At 43.0% G+C, this 21,614-nt stretch overlaps 1 protein-coding gene across 9 annotated transcripts in view; it reads right to left on the reverse strand.

Annotated features, from left to right (window-relative positions):
- The window catches only part of PRUNE2 (prune homolog 2 with BCH domain), a 140,780-nt gene that overhangs the window by 87,665 nt on the left and 31,501 nt on the right, over positions 1 to 21,614 (reverse strand). For all 9 annotated transcript variants that reach the window (XR_014172943.1, XR_014172944.1, XM_081930336.1 and 6 more), the window contains exons 2-5: positions 10,050 to 10,154; positions 8,403 to 8,605; positions 6,475 to 6,638; positions 1,240 to 1,386 (exon numbers count right to left, since the gene is read on the reverse strand). Coding sequence is in view for 7 of the 9 variants with exons in the window: in XM_081930336.1 (XP_081786462.1) it covers positions 1,240 to 1,386; positions 6,475 to 6,638; positions 8,403 to 8,605; positions 10,050 to 10,154 (619 nt within the window). In the remaining 2 variants the exon portion in view is untranslated. The remainder of the gene's footprint in view (positions 1 to 1,239; positions 1,387 to 6,474; positions 6,639 to 8,402; positions 8,606 to 10,049; positions 10,155 to 21,614) is intronic.

Genomic DNA, 21,614 nt, shown 5'->3' on the forward strand with positions numbered 1-21,614 from the left:
ACCATGAATTCTATCTCACCCACCAGAATGCAGCCAAAACAGCAGCAGCCACACTCAAACAGAAAAGCAGCAGTGTCATGCTTCTTTGAGCAAACAGACTATTTTAAATGTTCAAAAACTAAATAAATTGTGTTCATGAAACGAGACCAGAAGTAGAGATGGGAGTCCTATATTTTATGCCAACTTTTGTTCATTCAGCCCACACACCACGGTCCAGCTCCGAGGGCCTTTTGGTGGTGGCACCTCCCTGCGAGAAGTGAGGTTACAGGGAACCAGGCACGGGGCCTTCTCGGTAGCGGTGCCCGCCCAGTGAAATGCCCTCCCATCAGATGTCAAGGAAATAACAACTATCTGACTTTCAGAAGACATCTGAAGGCAGCCCTGTTTAGGGAAGTTTTTAATGTTTGATGTTTTATTGTGTTTTTAATATTCTGTGGGGAATATTCCCCAGAGTGGCTGGGGAAACCAAGCCAGATGGACAGGGTATAAATAATAAATTTTATTATTATTATTATTATTATTATTATTATTATTATTATTATTATTATTCAATCCCCCCAGCTGCATGCGCAGCATACCAATGTTATGTTGGAGGGCCACATTTCTTCCATCAACTTCCTGTAAATCAGGGGAGAGGACCCTGTGGCCCTTCAAATGCCCCAGCCAACATGGCCAATGGTCAGAGATGATGGAAATTCTAGCCCAACAGTATCTGCAGGTGATAGTGGCCAACGGAGTGGCAGGGACAGGGCTGCACTGATGGCCTGACTTCCAAATGCTCCCACGTTGCTTCTGGTTATCACATGACAAAGCAGCAAGGCAATTGGGTTCTTGGTGCAGTCAGAGCGGCAGAACCAATCTGCCACTCTCCCGCCACTCTGCTTGCACTGCACCAAGTGCCCCACTGCCCTGCCTCTCTCCCTTTTGGTAGCCAGCAGTGGTGTGCAGCACTGGGAAGCCATTTAACAGCCATGCCCTATCGGTCATGATAAAATACACTGCACAAGTTTCCACACTTTTCTTTCATAGACAGTATGAAAAGAGCCTATGAATGCTGCTCATCTATCCTATAAATAATCACTGCATGTGGTGAAAGGTTGGTGGGATTTTTGTTTCTGTGTGTATATGGTGCTTTAAAAAACATTTAATGGGTGTCCTAATTTTATAGAATGTCATGTTCCAATCCGTCTAAAAGTAGGAATCAAAAGTGAAGGGCAGGAGGAGAGAAAAACCCTTTACCATCAGCATGGAGATGAACTTCCTGTAGAGCGGTGATAATATCCTCTCGAGGCAGCAGCTCTGGGAATTTCTCCTCTAACTTTGAAAGCACTTCTTCCTGGTCTCTCGTAATTTGTTCAGGATCCATGGCCAAAGAGAGGATGCTCCCTGAAGTGTGAACCGGAGAAAGTTAGCCCAGAAGACAGAAAATGTTCTTTCCCACATCAGCCCTAAAATTCATGACTATTTAAAGAAATGGCCTGCTATCCTTTTATTTCTTTTCGGTCTTTCTTATTCATAGCAGACTACTTGAATCTCCACATATTGTGCATTTTCTTGTTTATATAGCTTTGAACCATTCCTTCTACCTCCACCAAGGAAAATTTATTTGCTTTTTAACACCCGGGGGGGGGGGCATTTCAAAGCCACAATCAACTGATCCACAGAGAAAAACTTACAGGTATCCATATGATACATCTAAAAGTATGGCAAGAAAAGAGAAAATAAATTATTACATATTTTAAAGCAATTGGCTCAGAGTTCACAAAGTGATAGGTAACAGCAGCCAAGTTGTAAAGCAACACAGGCTCATTAGCTTAGAATTAAAGCTGACTAGAAGATCAGCACTGATTTGTGAGCCTAATTGTACAGAAAAAAAGATCAAGAAGGCTATGCTTCAATACAACTACAGTAACATTATTTGATTAATTTTATTTTAATTTATCACTTGTCAACGCAGTGTAATTAAACAATTGGTAACAAATTAAACAATAATTGCACAACAGCTTTTGCCAACCAATTCAGGATCTCAATTACAAGACATAAATGCTGAGACTGTGTACATCTGTACATGTTGCGGGCAGCAAAAGCAATATACAGAAAAGTAAATTGAAATGGATTATTTTAAAGAATCAGCTTCTTAACCAGTTGCATATGAAAACATTCAGAATGCCAACACATACCATTCTCCCTGTTCCAAAAGATGAATCTGTCTAAAGTTGTGGGGAGAAGTATCAGAGGGATGGGGAAAGAGGACAGTGCTAAACATACTCTCATTCTGTTTTTTAATGCTTTGATGACTGCCTTCTTCATAGTGGTCACTGTTCATTCATTCATTCCTGTCTAGGTTCTCTGCACATCAGTCTTAGCATTAGGTGCACAAAATTCAGATGCTGTCCTGGCAAAGAAGTCACTTTTATTTGTTTGATTCTTTGAATGTGACATAAAACAGCTACAGAGAGGTGCCATGGATTTGAAATAAAAATGGAGTCCCCTCCATCTGTTCAGACAAGAGCTCCTATTGTAGATTACTTCTAGAAAACGTTCAACAGCAGGAGATTCTCCTGCAGAGGACAAGGACTAATGGTGGTAGTGGTGAGGAGTATATTTTTTAACCAAAAGTTCTTACTGGATTCCTTTTCTCTCCTTAAAAGTGCTGGGGAAGGGCGGTTTCCACTCTTTCTTGCCACCCTCTGAAAATCTTAGCACTGCCTGACAGTATTTTAAATTTGTTTTCATGGTTTTGGAAAATCCCCTTCCCTTTTTCAGAGTGAAATCTATAAAAGATTACTGATGCAATTCACTCAGCCTTTGTGACCATGTAAGAAAAGGATGAGCCATCCATTCTGCAAACAACATTCTTTTCAAATGCTAGCTTTCCTTCTAAGCTTCTAAAAGGGAACTTATTATAACAGTCAATGTGAGCAACATAAAAATAAAATTACCCCCACCCAATCACTGGAAGCCCCCTTAGACCATCCACAGCAATGGATGGAATTTTGGAGTCTGCATCTAATTTATGCCATGAGTTACAATGGTGGTTTCCTTTTTAAATTTGTCTGTGTTTACATGTTACAATCTGTGCTCCTTGTGGCATCCTTCAAGGCCTTATACAAATAAACAGAAGGAGGTATTTCTGAGAGTGCACTGACCCAAGATACCTGACAGTCAGTTTACTGAATTACATCCTTGCCAGCTGGCTCCCACCAAAAATGTAATGATTCAGCAATTTAATGGATCCTTAGTTTGGCAACCATCCCCTAGTCAACGGCTCTCGGGAAATAAAATTATACAGGCTCAAGTCTCTGGCAGGTTTTCTAATTGTTTGCTTCTGGCATAAGCCCAGAAATGGGGCAGGCCTTGACTCACGGTAGAGCCTGTCTTGGAGTATTTTGATTCTTGAAGCAGGTTTTGATAAAGTCCACCGGGAAAAAGTAATTTACTGTGCACATGAAGAAATGACAAAGATATCAGGGAAAAGCAGATCTTTAAAACAATTTGAACATGAAACCTACCTCACAGTAAGTATAATCTTTGCACCGATATGTCTGTTAGCATAGCCCTGCTGGTGCTGATTCCTTTACAAATATCATCTCTTTCTAGCTGTTGAAGGATTTGCATACTTTTATTTTTTACCTTTATGAAGCCTAAGGGCTGAAATATATTATAATGAGATTGCATTTTTAAAAAACAAGCATTTAGTACACAGATAAGGAACTAGTTTAAAAAGCAAACATTTATTGTTTAAAGGCTAAGCTTTTTATTTAGTCTTATCTATGCACTAAACAGGGATGCGGGTGGCGCTGTGGGTTAAACCACAGAGCCTAGGACTTGCCAATCAGAAGGTCGGCAGTTCGAATCCCCACGACGGGGTGAGCTCCCGTTCCTCGGTCCCTGCTCCTGCCAACCTAGCAATTCGAAAGCACGTCAAAGTGCAAGTAGATAAATAGGTACCGCTCCGACGGGAAGGTAAACGGCTTAGTCATGCTGGCCACATGACCCGGAAGCTGTACGCCGGCTCCATAGGCCAGTAAAGTGAGATTAGCGCCGCAACCCCAGAGTCAGTCACGATTGGACCTAATGGTCAGGGGTCCCTTTACCCCTTTACCTTTATGCACTAACAGAATGTGTTCTCCCAATTCAGAAAGCAGTCCTCTTCACTCTGAATAGGCTTTGTTCTCCTTCAGTAATATTGACATAAAGCTAAATCTGATTAGTTATAAAGCATCTAGACTTCATCACATTCAGTATATGGGCGTTTCAGGATTCTAGGTGGGCGGTAGGGGGTTCTACAGCACAAGCTGAATCCTCCTTCCACCTAGCACTGGTGGGTGGTAAGGAAATTTTACCATCGAGAAAGATGCATTAGTGGATGGTAGGTATAAAAAGGTTGACTACCCCTTATCTAAAGCTTTATGGTGTGCAGCAAGTGAATAGAGGTAATTCTCTTCCTAAAGAACAGAATTCAGGGTCACGCAAAGCAATCGGAAAGGAAAGGAGTAGATTCCAAATAGACTTTTAATTGCCACCAGAATAGATCCTATGTGAAGAACGTTATCCAGAAATGAATGCTGGGGACAGCCAGGAGATGGGTGTCCTGTCCTCTCCACCCTGCGTGGTTCACACATGCCTTTTCACAGGGTGTTTGACTATCTCGCCATCACAGAATACTGGACTAGATGGACTCTAACTGGATTCTTGCCCCTGCTATTCTGTTTACACCATTTTATGCTAGCTAGGATGCAAGCCTAGGCAGCCACATGCATTACTACACAGAGGACAATGCTCCGCTTGAGGTGGTCCTCTGTTTCAAGTTCAGTCTAAAGACAAAGAACCAAAATAGGGAGACCAACAACCTTATTGTTGTCCATCAGCAATGAGCTCCTGGACAGCAGCCTGAGGAGGCACACAGGTCACCTAATCACTATGCTAAGATGTACTGTATTTATATTTAAATTACAGTCAAAGCCACTCAACCTCCAAGGAAGGAGAGTCCACCACCTCTCTTGAGAATCCACTGTTCCACTGCTGAACAGCTCTTACTGTCAGAAAGTTTTCCTGATAAAAACAGACTTTCTTATTCCAAGAGAGTTTTGGGAACTGACTGCCTTAATGAAAGGGCAAGTACGGTGCTGTTTTCATTGTAATTATCTGTTTGTTTTTAATCGATCACACACACACACACACACACACACAAATACATGGTTATAGTTAAGAGCTGTCGGTGCCAGGGTTTGTGGGTGCCAGACTTCCGTAAACTCCTGGTTCTGAAAGGTGTTAGAATCAATGCTTGGCATGTTAAAATTAGCTGCTGGATTTAGCAAATCGTTAAAATAAATGTCAAACCAGCTTCCTGGGTTCAGGAGATCGCCTGAGACATGGGCCATTAACAGAGAACAAAGACAGGGACAGGGACCATCAGCAAAGCAAAGACTCTGTGCCACTCGGCGAATGGATGGAGCCCTTCCCTGAATTCTGAGATAGTTAGCAGAGATGATGCAGAGAGGAAAGTAGGACTGCAGGTGGGGATGGTGGAAAATAATGCCAGTCTGTTGAATGCAGCAAACTAGAGAAAGGGTCAAAGAGCCATGGCTGGTGTCCTCTTGAATCCTAAATTGTGCCTATAGAGGAAGCAAGACCCTCCTGGAGTGTAACACTGGGAACCCCTCCATTGTAGGCTCAGGTTGTATATATGTGCAAATAAACCCTATATTATAAAAACACCACAGTCTCAGCTGTACCTCATTTCCAAAAGGAAACAGATCGTGAGCAACGCATGTCTGGAACTCCCTGGAATCTTGCATGGCTCAAAGATGGGAGTAGCAAGTAATGATATAGTTTTAATTTTATCAATGTTTAATTGTATTTTAATGGTTTTTTTCCCTGTGTTTTCAGCGGTTCCTATTTTAGCTTAAAGTCCTTGTCAGGAAAGAAGCTGGGCTATAAATATTATTATTATTATTATTATTATTATTATTATTATTTCTAAATTTGCATTTCATCTATACATAAGTTAACCTCTAAAAAATATCCACATCCAAGTCCTCTTTTGCCCTCATTATGGTGATGCAGTTCCTCCTTTTTGTTTAAATAGTTTAAATAGTCACCCTAAGGACGGCAGAGGACAAAATTAGGTCATATACCTTTGATAATATTCGCTGAGCGCTATGGCATTTATTTCCAAATCCGACATGCCCCAGAAACAAAGCTAGACACAGAAGATATTCTCCTACTCAATTGACATGCAGATATCTGCACTCAACACCCTAGTCATTCCTATTTTTAAATGCACATTTTTATTGTTCCACATAATGTTACTCTTTATCAAACTCTTTGCACCCTGCTTCCTTCATGCAGCTTCCTATGGTCTTTCAAGGGATTGTTAACCAAAGAATGGATCACAGTCTCTCTGCATGACTGGATTCAGAAACACTCCATTAAACCTTTCAGTATTTAATATAAAGAACAATCTCTCACCTCTGAGAAGATGAGCCAGTTGCCGAGTGATTAACTCTGGTGCCTCTTGGAGAATCTCTTTTGCTACCAGAGAGGAAGACGATGCTGAGGTCTCCAGGTTGCCATCACATCGCTCTTCAGGGTTGATGACTCTGACAACAGCTGATTCCAAATTTTTATCTTCACTATAAAAGCAAAGGTTTCAAAAGTTTTCTCTGAACTATATAGCAAAGTCATCTAAATGCAGTTAGTTGATACTATGCAGTTAAGCAACACAATGATGCCATTCCATTTTGGTCATTATTATTTAAGATGTTTTGAAAAGAATGCCAGCACCGAAATCGCCTTTATATGTCTGTCACCCACTCCTCCCAGCAGGATGGGTTCACAGGGTTGTTACACAAGCTGCACTTTGCATTTTGTCAGAAGCTGAAAAAGAGGAAGTTTGATTCACACAGTTTTTCCTTTCATTACTTCCTCCATTGTGCAAAGAAGTTCTACAGGATATGCACACTGGCATATTTTAAATGGTGAGATGGAGAGGCATTCTTTCTTACGAGTAGCCTCCCTGCCCTCCCTGCTAGTCCCAGAAAACACTTGACTTATGATCTGTGAATATACACAAAAAGTAACCCAAAATTAATTTTGCTTAAGGGCTCTTTGTCTCATCCCCAAAGCTCATCCCTCCAACTTCATCCTCAGTGTATCTTTGGAAGGAGGACAACTGCTGTGTGCCAGTTTTCAGTCACTGCCAGAGAGGAAGCGAAGCATCTTCCCTCCCCATCTATTTCTGCAGGAGGGTGGAGCTCAGCTAGTTGCCAAATGTGGCTTCCCTTTAAAGATTTACTGTGGGGAAAGTAGGGTAGAAACCAGAACTGAAGAAATGAAGGAAGAAGGTGCCAGTACTGCGTACCTTGAGTACTCCCAGGAAAAAAACACTTTTTATTCCTCTTTTTAAAAAGCAACAAGTTTTTGTGTAAAAATAATCCAACTGACATCAATTGGTGGGGGGAGGGGGCTCAATTCTCCCACCCACCCTGAAAGCAAATATCATCTCCAGAGGAAGAGCTGAGGACCATAGAGCAGGAAGAAATGCTTAAATTCTGTTCTCATCTCAATAAACTATCAGCTGTGCCCACAGCTGATGCTATTTCCATTTTTTAAAAGTTTGCACTTTAGCTGCACAACTGCATTTCACATCACACCTCATTTGGCCCTTAGGGTGAAATCCAACATAGCACTAAGTCTCTCCTTCTGTCAGTGCAAGGATTTCTTCTTGTGCAATGGAACATTATCCCACACACACCCTTAATCTGTTCTAGGGCTTCCCCCACCCCCCTGGAGCAGATCTGAAGGGGATGTGGGGCTCACATGGGGGGAGGAGAGAGGGAAAAGTCCCTCTGCCAAGTGGAAATCCATATGCTGATGGCACACAGTAGCTGAAAAGCACTCAGCCTTTAATGTGTTCTTGATGATGTCATTTATGAGCACTTTGTCATTATAACAGCTTTGTATGGGTGCATGAAACACAGGGCCCTTCTGAGCAACCCCATCCAGAAATTCTGTGCTCTATTCACAGATCAAACAAGGGAAGGGTTCACAGCACCCCTCAAAACTGGGCATTCTTGTACCACTCAGAGCATATCTATGTGTTGCTGGGCAAGAAAGAGATATAAGCAGAGAGAGATATAAAAAGATAGAACATTCATGCATCTATGACTTGAGTGTGTGATCTCCAACATGTGATCTTTGTAATCACATGAACTGTGTAAATAGGTACAGAAAAGTTAAGGGGTTTTGTTGTCTTAACTGTTTCATTGCATATTCATCAACAGCTTGCACTCTGATGAGAACAAAGCCAAGTCTCACACTTGGGATTTTCAAGATTTACCAAGGGTAAATCTTTGCCAAGTTCACGTTTGCTAGTAATCAGATATGGAGCATGATACCTTGTTAGTGCACTGCTGTTCACAAGTGTAAGAGACAATTTCCCTTCATTGTTCAGCTGATACAAATTGATTTCATCACAGAAGATATGGAGAGACTCTGGGAGATTCAGTTCCTCCAAAATAAACCTCGTTTCTGTGCAGTAGCAGAATTCTCTTCTTGGTATGTTCAGTACAGGCAAGCACAGAATGTTAGGTGGACTGACCTGTAAGCAGAGAATCCCTGTGAATTAGAAAGCACTCAAAAACTGTGAATAATTTTTCATAATGGACAGGCTTGCACTTAAAACTTTTCATCACTGCAATTTCATACATTACTTTCTTCTTTCACAAGTGTGGGGGGGGGGAGGTACACATCAGGGTGTACAAGAGACATGAATGGTGAGGGAACTACCGAAGTGACTTGCAACACCTGTGCTGTATTTGCCTTCCTGCCTGAAAACATGTGAAACTACACCAGCAGCAAGTGCAAGTTGCCTTGCTGGAAGAGAAGGTCCAGCAACCTGAGGGCCACGTATCTAAACTTCAAGCTACTGTGCAAGATGAGGAAATTCTTGCTCGGTCAGAGTGGACTGTCCTGGAACAGAGATGCAGGCACGGTGCCCCTTGGGAAGAGGAAGATCACCCAAGGAGGGATGTGTCACAAAAAAGCAGGACTGTGAAGTGTGGTGATGGCAGGTATCATGGACTTGTTGGATGCAGAGGAGTGTTGGGAGGCACAGCCAGAGAAGCCCCTAGGGAACCTCCAGGGGAAGAAGGCTCCAAGCCAGGGGATTGCTGGTGGTGTGACAATGAGTGGTCAGAAGGAGAAAGAGCAGACTGGGGGGAGGAGGTGCCAGCAGCAGAAGAGGTGGCAGGGTTTAGTGAACAGGAAGAGAATGTGGCAGAGAGACTGCAGCGACTCTGCAGACTCTGAGAGACTCTGACTCTGAGACTGCAGCGGAGGCTGGAGGGGAGGGTGGCCAAGAGGCAGAGTGGAGACAGGCTGCCAAAGAATCCAGGGAGTCTCCCCCTCCTGCTGCGGCCATCTCCTCTCCCCACTGGTCATCCAGAACTTGCAGAGAAATAAAACAGGCAGGCCAGAGAGGGGTTGTGTGCAGAGGCAGCCTGGGACTGTGGGGGAAAGACCCTGGAGAGGAGGAGTCCTAGTAAGCACTCTGCTCTGCCTTGGGCAGACCAAGACCATACCTGGAGTACTATGTCCAGTTCTGGACACCACAATTCAAGGATATTTACAAGCTGGAGTGTGTGCAGAAGAGGGCAACCAAGATGATAAAGGGTCTAGAAACCAAGCCTTATGAGGGACGGTTGAGGGATTGTGATGATAATAGTGCAAGGCAGATGACGGGGAGAGGGCAGTCAGTCTATGGGCAGTTAAGGACAATGCATACAAGTGTAGACAGAGGTAGACATCCTTGACTCAGGGAAAATTACACAACTGAGATGGCTTTTGGATGGCTGTGATGAATCTATAAGGGGAAAAATGCAGGCAATAAAGCAGTGACCCAGTATTAGTTCCCCAATCATAAAATCAGAATATTTTATTATTGATCTCATCCAGTTTTATAGTTAGGTGAAAAAGATCAACATGTTACAATGGGCTTATAATTATTTTAAAATATAGTGTAATACCAGTAGAAAATACTTTACCTTTTCAAGATAGTAGGCATATGTTAAAGCTGAAATAAGTGAATCCAAATCACAGGTTTTATTTCCAAGTACTACATGTACCTTATCCAAATGTTTATTTCGACTCTGGAACAGAAGACAGTTTTTAAATAGTAGGGGGAAAGGGAATAGAGACATAAGATATCTTTCAAAATAACTAAATATTTTGTAAAGTTGATCTGATCCCAGACTTCTCATTCTTAATTGTCAAAGCTTTTTTCTTCACTTATTCATTCAAATTATTTTGCACACAAAATAATTGTAAGTTTGGGTGAGTGAGGACAGGAGTATTTCTGACCTTGCATAACCCAGGATACTTCACTACCCCACAGAGTTCCTTCCCACAGATATGCATACATGTATACACAAATACTTTTGCACCTCACAACAAAACTACTGATGTGTGCAATAAACCCACAACTTTCAGTGCTCATATCCAATACTTGTTTTAAATAACCTGAGCCCACAATGGAAGCCCAGATGGACAAACCAAAATGAAAAATAGCGGGACAGCACAGACATGCCTTTAAGCAAAATAAAAAATAAAAAAAGATTCAGAAGAAAGCATTAAGTAGACTGATTAATGATGCAAAACATATCAGGAGATGTTGAAGGAACTGACTGTGATCAGCCTAGAGAAAAGAAGCCTAAAGTGTCCCTGCATATTTTAAAAAGCTTTAACGGAGACGAAGAAGGCCAGGCCTCTGCCCATTGCACCTCACACCACAGTTTCAGGTGTGCCTTCTGCTATCCTTAAGACTTCAGAATCAGATACCTGATTTGACTATGGATTTCTAAAATTAGTGAAATCATATGAAAATCAAGATGTTCAAATGAATAAGAAATCTTTGACATTTGGGCAGCTGCCAAATATAATAACATAATGTTTAGAGAAAACTAGTAACAAATCATGGTTGAATGTGTATTAGTGGTAAAAAAAAAAAGTGAAAAAGAACAAGTTCGAAATAAAGGTAAGACGTCATGGAAAATACTCCTATTATTTGTATTCATCATTAGACTTAGTGAACCAGAAATAAATGCTAAAGGAGTTATGGGGAAACTCCCATAGTTTAATCATTATTCCCAATATGGCCAAGTGAATTAAATCATGGAAGGAAGAGAATCGAGCACCTGCACAGCTGAGGAAGTGCCTTTTCTTCTATCATTATAGCCTCCACAGGAAGCTTACTGAAAATCAATTCAGCATGGCAGGACTCCATGGAAGGTTGCAGCACGGATCTATTCACTGCTTTCCGGTGGGTGGTTATGTTGGTTTGCTGCAGCAAAGCCAGCCAAGGAACCAATGAAACTGTCTTGTATTGTGTCACCCATTTGGCTCATAATTGTCTACACTGACTGGCACCTGCTGTCCAGGATTTCAGACAGGCACATTCTGAGCCCTACCCAGGGGGGCGGGCAGAGACTGAGCCTGGGACTTTCTCCATGCAGAGCAGATGCTCTGAGCTATAACCTTTCCCAAAGATAGAGGGTGAAGCATCTAGCAGCTGATATTTTAGGACTATGAGATTCTGCCTTATAATAATGAAATGGATCATTGGTCTTTCTGGCTCAGTAAGGTTCACACTGACTGGAAACAGCTCTACTTGTAGATGCTGAGCATTGAACCTGGGATTTCTGCACACAGAGCAGAGGCTCTACCAGCTAGGGTGGCCCTCAAGGTACCTTAGTCATCAGGACTCACTGTTGTTTCTATTCAGCATTAGGACTCTTCACACAACCAACTGCAGCTGCCTAATAATCAGGTTTACCTGATTAGCCAAGTCACCTAAAAGAAGCTTTGAAAAATCGTAACTACTGTGTGGCCAGAATAAATTACTTTCAGCAGCTTCCACAAAAAGCCGCAGTGCTGTTGTTTTCATGCTAGCAATTCAAAGGGCATCCATAACTTTTGTGAAATGAAATAGGATTACACAGAAATATGATATGTCTCCCAATAAATATGTTGGTTTTTTTAAAAAAATCAAAAATCTGAAATGTCTGCTCTACTGTCTTTCTGGATAGACACAGCTGTTGTATGTATTTTATAATTTTGCAAAACACATGTAATCAGAACAAGTTTTTATAGTTCAGCCAAGTATAGTATAGTATTTTATAGTATGTCCTTCTTCCTCTTCCTTGCCAACTGTCTCTTCAGAAGCTAAGAGAGTTATCAATTCTATCAAGGCACCTTTTCCCCCAGCACTGATTATTCTGGGTGGGTAACAATCAATGAAAATGCCATATTTCCCTGCCTGCCTTCCTGTTACCATGATTGTTACCTCTTAGCAAAAACAATGCATAAATCATGCTCCTGGAGTACTTGTTTGGAAACACCCCTGTTGCTTCCTTTAGTAATATGATCCTTCACTTTTTATATTTCTAATTAATTCCACCAATTTCTGCTAAAGCGTTGCAGTTTACACTATTTCAGATGTATATATTTTATTTCTCTGATGCAGCAGACATTCTGAACAATAGTTCTTCTCCCTTGTATGTCAACTGAACTATAATGGTTCTGTTGGTGAAAACATATTTTGCTCTTGCTCTCCAGTATAATCAGAACTATTTCCTTCTTTGAGATAATAATGGTTGTAATTCAGCTTTCTTTCGTCTTCCCACACATGTATATATTTAGCCTGCAGACATTCAATTAGCTATTAGAAGATATTGCAAGGTCAAACTTGAAATTTTCTCTTCAAGTTCAGAGAAAACTTCCTAAGGAACGGATTCTGCCTGGAGGAATCCATCTTCAGCCACAAATTCCCTGATCAATAAACACACACAAACTCCCAAGTTAGCGAGGACTAGGAATGAGATGCAACCTTGGCAGCCGATCTGGATTTATGGCTCATCATAAAACTTGCATTTCTCCATGAACAAGTATTTTCAGATAACGACTAAAGGACTTGTACATTGTTTTGCAAGGAATTAGCCAGGATGATGTACGCTAACAATTCAGTAGTAATTGATTTGTAATTATACACTGTCACACACAGCAGACTAAACGCTGGCAAGTTCCACTAAAATATCAGAATACTGATTTTATAACCAAATGAAGATGTAAGATCAGCTTGTGTGTCTTTTTAAAAGGCTTCTGCTATACGTATTTCTTTCTACAAACCAAGGTGACATTCAGCCTACCACAGCAAACACCAGTAGCAATGCTAGCAGCCTACAATGTTTATTTAAAATTCCTCATTAATAAAGTCACCTTTCATATCCAATACATGCTTAACTTAAAAAGGATATTAAAACCAGAAACACATTAAATCCTATTCTCTAAAAGTCTTCTTCACACTGATACTTTGGCATGCATGTCTCCTTAGACAATGACCTCCATAAAGTGGGTGCCACAACTGAAAAGGCCCTACTATATTTAATGTATTTTAATCTTTGTTGAAAGCCGCCCAGAGTGGCTGGGGAAACCCAGCCAGATGGGCGGGGTATAAATTGTTGTTGTTGTTGTTGTTATTGTTATTGCATCCCAGGACAGATTTAACTTTATAAATGGAAGGACCTCTCAACAGGGCTCCCCTGTAGTTCTGACAAGATGAGAAGACTGATATTTTTGCTTGTTGAGGCAAGACTATCCCTTGCTCAAACATGGCGAAATCTAGACCTATGGTTAAAAATGTATGAAAGTTGGCTCTAGCTTCCATAAAACCCTGATAGAATAACGTAGGCACGGGGGGGGGGGGGGCTGGGTGCTCCAATCTGCACAACATTCCCCATGAAGGAACTGGGCACCCACAATTCTTTGCGCAGGGGTGTGTGTGCCTGATGGGCACCCACAGTCCCAGGGCCAGGCCTGCAGGCCTGTAGAATAACATAGAATAATCCAGTAGAAAAACTAAATAGAGGAACAAATAATATAAAGACAAGAACCCAGTAGCTGGCAATATTGTATGGAGGGAGATTTGTTTATGTTATCACTTATGCTCATGTTTAGTTTGTTTAGGGGTGTGTGGGTTTGTTGTTATGAAAAACAATAAAATTATTTATACACACACACACACGTTGAAAAGATTTATATGGAAAGATATACCTTTTAAAATATGCTTGGCCAGAGCTAGTCCCAAAGCTAACCTATCTATTTCAAACTCTCCCAGTTTGGATCCCCGCCCCCATCCAACTCTGCGAGTGGCAGAAAAAACATTCATTTATCTTCTCACATAAAAAGCCACGAGCTATTCCCAAATTTCGGCACCTTCCCTCCTCAGAAGGAGGATGGGGAATTCCAAACATAGAACTATACTACATCGCCAAGCAAGTGTGCCACATAATCCCATACATCCTGGAAGACGAAGCGAAACAATGGGTGCACATGGAGATAGATAAAGCTGGAAATACCTCCATGACAGCGTACCCATTTCCCCAAAAGAAACCAAGAAAAATCCCCACAACACTAAATAGATTAAAGCATGGAAGGAAAAAGTAGGGAAGTTGGCCCCACCCACATCTCCACTACGGAACGTGGGTGGCGCTGTGGTCTAAACCACAGAGCCTAGGACTTGCCAATCAGAAGGTCGGCAGTTCGAATCCCCATGATGGGGTGAGCTCCCGTTGCTCGGTCCCTGCTCCTGCCCATCTAGCAGTTCAAAAGAACGTCAAAGTCCAAGTAGATAAATAGGTACCGCTCCAGCGGGAAGGTAAACGGCATTTCCATGCACTGCTCTGGTTCGCCAGAAGCGGCTTAGTCATGCTGGCCACATGACCCGGAAACTGTACGCCGGCTCCATCGGCCAGTAAAGTGAGATGAACGCCACAACCCCAGAGTCATCCGTGACTAGACCTAACAGTCAGGGGTCCCTTTACCTTTACATCTCCACTAATTCCCCTGACCCATCACCCACAATTTCACCAAGCATCTCAAAGCATCCAAATAAAATCATGGCAAACCAAAGGCCAATATTGCTTAACCAACTTATACAAAAATGGCAAGCCCATAACAATACAGGAAATATAAGATAAACTAGGGGACACTCCAATACCCTAGCTAACCCGCCACCAATTACAAGCCTTCCTAAACAACCCAGCAACAAAAACAGCAGCCAGCAGGCCACTGACTAGCTGTGAGAAACTCCTCCTAACAACAGAGGGACACAGCAAAGGGGTGGTCTCTTCAATATATAAAATACTACTCCAAGACGCTACAGACCCCCTTACCACCATTAAAAACCAATGGAAGCAGAACACAGGACATGAATTAAACCATACACAATTCAAATCCATCTCAGCCAAAAGAAGAGAACTCACCCTAAAACCTATATATAGATGGTACCTAACAGCACAAAAGCTAGCAGAGATACACCCAAGAACTTCATCTAAATGCTGGCGGGGCTGCACTGCAATAGGCACATACCTCCACATGTGGTGGTAATGTCCTAAAGTCCAATCCTTCTGGATATCAGTGCTGCAGGAAATTTCCATAATAACAAAACAGGTAATAGAAGCAACTCCTGAGCTCACCCTATTAAATATCTTCAAGGACAACAACACACATGGACACTACAAGAAACTTATAAGTCACTTACTTTCAGCAGCTAGAAATATCATAACTAGACACTGGAATGACCTATCAGGACTGAACATAGACAACTGGTACCAAAACATGTGGGAAACAGCCCTACTAGAAAAGTTAACCAACCACCTCAAACTAGCACAGGCACATGCTACGGAGGATGCCTTCACCCCAGTGTGGTTCCCCTTATTAGATATGCAATGCAACAGGACAATGATCTATCCCCTCCAACAGCATACACATCAATAAGGCTGGCCGGACCCAAAAACCTAGCCAGCCTCCCTCACACAAATAAGCCAAAAGTTGGATGGTATGCCAGGAGGCTACTGCTATAGGTCCATTCTGCCGGACAAGCCATTCCTGCTTCTGTGAAAGGCTCTGACCCTTTTGGCATTCTGATTCTTTTACTGTGCTGTCTGTGGCATACAGAGAAATATCACCACCAATAAACCCTTCTCTATCCTTCCTATAGCGTTTGTTTCCAGGTAGCCATATTCTACCACTCCTTCATAGGCGCCGACTCCATGGGGCCTGAGGGGGCCCAAGCCCCCTCAAAAATTCGTTTGGGGGGGCTCTGCCCCCCAATAATTTAAGAAAATTATTAGTTATATTATGCTTTGTAAAATCACAAAATTATGTTGGTATTTTTTATTTTCCTTGTTTGACGATAGTTACCTTTTAAAATACATTCAGTAATGAGTTAAAACAAAGCCACTCCCGATCTAGAGAGGGGGTGGGGTTGCGGGCTCTCGACCCATCAACAATCTTGCGGGGCTGGCGTCAGCCCCACGAGAAGCGGGGATTCCCCCTAGCTCATTAATATTCACCGCCCACGGCGGCAGCCAATCGGCTGCCGCAAAGGGCGGGCCCTCACAGGTTCACTTAAGGTCGGGGCAGCCCGGGGCGAGCCCCTTTCGTTCCCCCAGCAGCAGCGGTTTGGAGGTCTTGGGCCCCCCCAGTATTTTTTATAAGTCGGTATGGGCACCTGCCCCCCCAATATTTTTTATAAGTCGGCGCCCCTGCACTCCTTTCTATGCCATGCATACTATATCTGTGTTTTACTTTAAAACCAAGCATGTCAACTCCCTCCTCTTGGTTCAGAAACTTCAAACGTTAGCATATAAACAATATACATCGTGAGCCTCTCCAAATATCTATGGCACGTGCATTTTCACAGCCAATGGCTGGGGATGATGGGAGCTGTAGTTCAACAACATCTGGAGACACAGAAGTTATCCATCCCTGGACTAGTGGCTGGTCAAGAAAAAGTATAAAATCAAGTAAAGATGGGGCTAAATCTGAACCCACATGTAGTGGGCCAATGAACTTTCCTTGGGACTTCTCCAGTGCTATCTGCACTTTATTAATAATTCCATAGGCCAACATGTAGGATTCCAGAGGTCCACAAATGGGACCATTCCCCCAAATGGAAATGCTAATTCTGGAGGTTTGTTGCTAATTCTTCCACTCTTTCCCACTATTCTCTCCATGCTGTTATGCGGTTGGTACTGATGTGGAAGCCTGTGGCAATGGCACGGCACATTTCCCAAGTCGTTTACAGGGCTCTGATACAGTTGCCACCAACGCTGGGCATGCGTCCCAAATGTTTCTGAGCAGGTGAAATATGTTTCAGCAAAGCTGAAATATGTCAAAGCTCTTAGGAATCCGACTGCTCCACTTTTCTTTTCAATACTGGAAAAAGGACTGGGGTGCATTTTGTCGAAAGTGTTTGGCATGCTGCAGGATGCTGTCATTTTCTAAAGTGCACCGCGGTCTCCTCCAAGTGCATAATCACAGTGAAAAGCTAAGTGATCTCTGCCACCAATGTATTAAAATATATGATAACAAATGCAGTCAGCACTTTCCATACCATATGCTTGTAAATGGTAGTCTACAGGGAACCAATTAAAACTATGGAAAACTTGGAACATAGACATATGGACCAAGACAGAGCAACTTATCTTGTCACTGCGCTGCTTGCTCAGTACATTGATACGTGAACTGATAATACTATATTATGGGACAATTAATTGCCAGTTTAATTAAACCTCATTTAAAATCAATCTACAGCTGCAATCTAGAACAATGGTTCTCAGCTCACGGTTCTGTGGGCTGAAGCTGGCATGTGACCAACTAGGCTGCTTCGACTGCCCTACAGTAGCCTCTTTTAGCTAAAGCACCATGTATCCTTCCTCTCATGCTTTGGTTTTCCAGCAGCAGATTTGGAATTGAATAAGATGGGGAATGTTTCTAAACATTAGACACCCAAAGGAACTTGACACGATATATTTTGAAAGTTGTTTGTTCTTTATGTATTTGGACACCATTTAAGATCAGAAATTCTGAGATCAAGGAACAGGTTTTCATCCATCTTTGTATACAACTGAATGCTATTTTGCATCAGGAGGGTGGCCAAAATCTTTCAACACTACACTGAATTTAACCACTGGCTTCAGAATTTCACTAATTTCTTTGGTTTCTTAGAATTCCTGAGCAATGTTGTGTATGAGACTGCTAGGTTAAAATGTAAGGGATATGTCATTGTCTTGAATAAGGTCAATCAATTAGCTCTCACTCTCACCCTCTTTTACATCTGAATCAGCACCAGTGCTTAAGAGGCAGGAAAGGGCTAGATTCGGGCTAATACACTGTAGCTGAATCTTGATAGAATGAGGTGCTGTAGGTGGGTGGTTTTCAAGTCCAGAATTAGGGAGATGTCCTGTCCATGAGGTTGCATCCCTCCCCAAGGAATTGGCATGCAGCAGTCACTGGAAGTATACAGTACAGTGGTAAACAGTATCTCTGCCCACCCACAGTAGGTTTGTCAGCTATGACGATCCCTGGACCAGGATAGCCTTGACTCAGTTACTCACACTCTAATAAACTTTTGCTTAGTTTATTGCAATGCACTCTGCAAGGGGCAGCCCTTGAAAATGGTCCAGAAACTTCAGATGGTACAAAATGTCCAGTTGTTCAGCTGGATAGCACTGAACTGGAGGAACATTTCCTCCTCTGCAGAGAAAGTAGCCTCTATTCAAAGCACTGGGAGAAGCACTTTAAATATACAGTAAATTGCTTCCTTGAGAAGGAAAGAAAAAATGATCCTTTTAAAACCAGAACAGTTTTTTTAATTATTCCACAGTAATTTGCAAAGTCCCTTGTGCAGAGATTCTGAAGCACCCATGTCAGGCATTGGGAAGTGCTGTGCAAGGGGCTTTGCAAGCCCTGGGCTTGAACTTTAGAAGCACCGAGCACAGGGCTCTGCACTTGCTGCAGAACTTCCCAAATACCCGGCAATCAGCTTGTTGTTATTGTTGTCTACACTGTCTGGCAGCAGCTCACCGGGATTCCAGAGAGGCGTTTCTCCCAGCCCTATCTGGAGAGGCCAGGGATTGAAACGGCTTGCAAACCAGATGCTCAAGACAGAGGAGCTACAGCACTTCTCAGTCCGAATTTAGTAAATTTCTATAGCGCCCTTCCTGCATTGCAGGGGGTTGGAGTAGATAATCCCCAGAGTCCTCTCCAACTCTACACTTCTCATTCCATAAGAAAGTGGCACTCTCACATGGAGGCATCCATGACATATGGCCATCCGACCTCTACTTAAAAACCTCTAAGGAAGGAAAGTCCACAACTTCTCATAGGAGTCTATTCCACTGCTGAACAGCTCTTACTGTCAGAAAGTTCTTCCTGATTTTTAGTTGAAATCTCCTTTCTTGTAACTTGAATCCATTGGTTCGGGTCCTACCCTCCAGAGCAGGGGAAAAACAAGCTTGCTCCACCTTCCATGTGACAGCCTAATAATAATAATAATAATAGCAATAATAATAATTTATTATTTATACCCCGTCCATTTGGCTGGGTTTCCCCAGCCACTCTGGGCAGCTTCCAACAAAATATTAAAAATACAATAAAACATCAAACATTAAAAACTTCCCTAAACAGGACTGCCTTCAGATGTCTTCTAAAAGTCAGATAGTTGATTGTTTCCTTGACATCTGATGAGAGTGCATTCCACAGGACAGGCACCACCGCCAAGAAGGCCCTCTGCCTGGCTCCCTGCAATTTCGCTTCTCACAGTGAGGGAACCACCAGAATGCGGTTTTAGATATTTGAAAAGGACATCTGTAAACTCTGTTGGGGGATGCCCCTGACCCAGCTTCTGAGCTCTGTCCACTCCTGCTCCAGACAGATTATGAGATGTTTTGATTTTCTGACAACTCTGTGGTGGGGTGGGTTGTGCCCCTTGTGTGTCCATGGCACACATTTTAAGGACACTTTTCTATATTCCTGCTATCTCCTTTCCATTCCCTCCAGAATCAGGTGCTGGACCTTTCTCACTAGATAAAGTAAAAGGTAAAGGAGCCCTAGATGGTTAAGTCCAGTCAAAGGTGACTATGGGGTGCAGCACTCATCTCGTTTTTCAGGCCAAGGAAGCTGGCGTTTGTCCACAGACAGCCTTCCAGATCATGTGGCCAGGAGTATTAAACCGCTTCTGGTGCATGAGGGATTGTGACGCCATTTACCTTCCCACTGCAGTGATACCTATTTATCTGCTTGCACAGGTGTGCTTTCAAACTGCTAGGTTGGCAGGAGCTGGGACAGAGCAACTGTCCATCTGCTCACCCCGTCATGCAGATTTGAACTGCCAGCGTTCTGATCAGGAAGCCCAAGAGGCTGAGTGATTTAGACCACAACGCCACCCATGTCACTAGCCAAGGTCAACTGAAGTTCCTTCTGCTTTTAGGAAACTAGAAACCATAGTGGGGAATGCTAGCAGTGACTAAGTAACTAATGCATTCATTTAACCTACCTACCACACTCTGGTGGAAAGTAGTGAAGTGCTCTTAAGACACGTTGCAAACTTGCTCTCTGGGTTTTTGTGTGATGTGCAAAATGGAAACTGCTTCAGTATACCTGAAGGAGCATCTCCATCCACACTGTTCAGCCCAGACACTGAGGACCTCCTCCAGTTGCCTTCTGGCGGTTCCCTCACTGTAAGAAGTAAAGTTACAGGGACCAGGCAGGGGGCCTTCTCAGCAGTGGCACCCTCCCTGTGGAACACCCTCCCATCAGATGGCAAGGAAATAAACAACTAAATAAATTTTAGAAGATATCTGAAAGCAGCCCTGTTTCTAACATTTGACATTTTACTGTGTTTTTATATGTAAGCTGCCCAGAGTGGCTGGGGAAACCCAGCCAGATGGGCAGATTATTGATAATAATAATAAGTTTATTATTATTTAAACAATAAAGCTGTAGGTAGATAGATAGATAGATAGATAGATAGATAGATGGATGGATGGATGGATGGATGGATGAAAGGAGGATAATTCAATAGGTAATGTTTTACCAAATCTCTAACTCTCCATGACATCTTCAGTCACCAGCATCTCAAGGTGGGGCTAGGAAACAACCCTGACTGAAATCCCGGAGAGCCACTGTCAGTCAGCATAGACTATGCTGAGCGAGAGGGACCAATGGTCTGACTCCTTATAACACAGCTTCCTGTGTTCCTAAGTATTATTCTAGTCCAGAGGTTTTCAGCCTTCTTGAGCCCATGGCTTCCTTGACCAACTACATTCTTTCTGGGGTAGGGAAATGCCCTTTGAGCCTCAGAAGCCCAGTTATGTCACTCCTTGCCTGCAGAGCCAGCAGCCCCTCGTCCCTTTTCCTTGTGGAGTGTTCCCTCTTCTCCCCTTGTGAGCCAACCCCCCCCCCACTCCACATTGAGGAGCCTCCAGCCTTAGTAGACCAATGGAAACTGGCCAAAAGTGAATGTGAGGCCAGCACCTTACTCACCTTGGGAGGCTGCAGTGGAGGCAGCAGGCGCCGCTGGGTCTGCAGGGCGGAAAGGCTCTCTTTTGGCACCGGGCACTCGGCTCCCACACAGGCATTGCACACAGCAGGCACAAGAAAGGCCAGTGTGGCGCCTGCCTGCCTGCCTGCCCGGCCTCCCACTAGGCCAGTGATGGCCAAACTTGGCCCTCCAACTGTTTTGGGACTACAATTCCCATCATCCCTGA

This window comes from Podarcis melisellensis, assembly GCF_964234715.1.
Source record: "Podarcis melisellensis genome assembly, chromosome: 11".
In the NCBI taxonomy this organism is placed as follows: Eukaryota; Metazoa; Chordata; class Lepidosauria; order Squamata; family Lacertidae; genus Podarcis; species Podarcis melisellensis.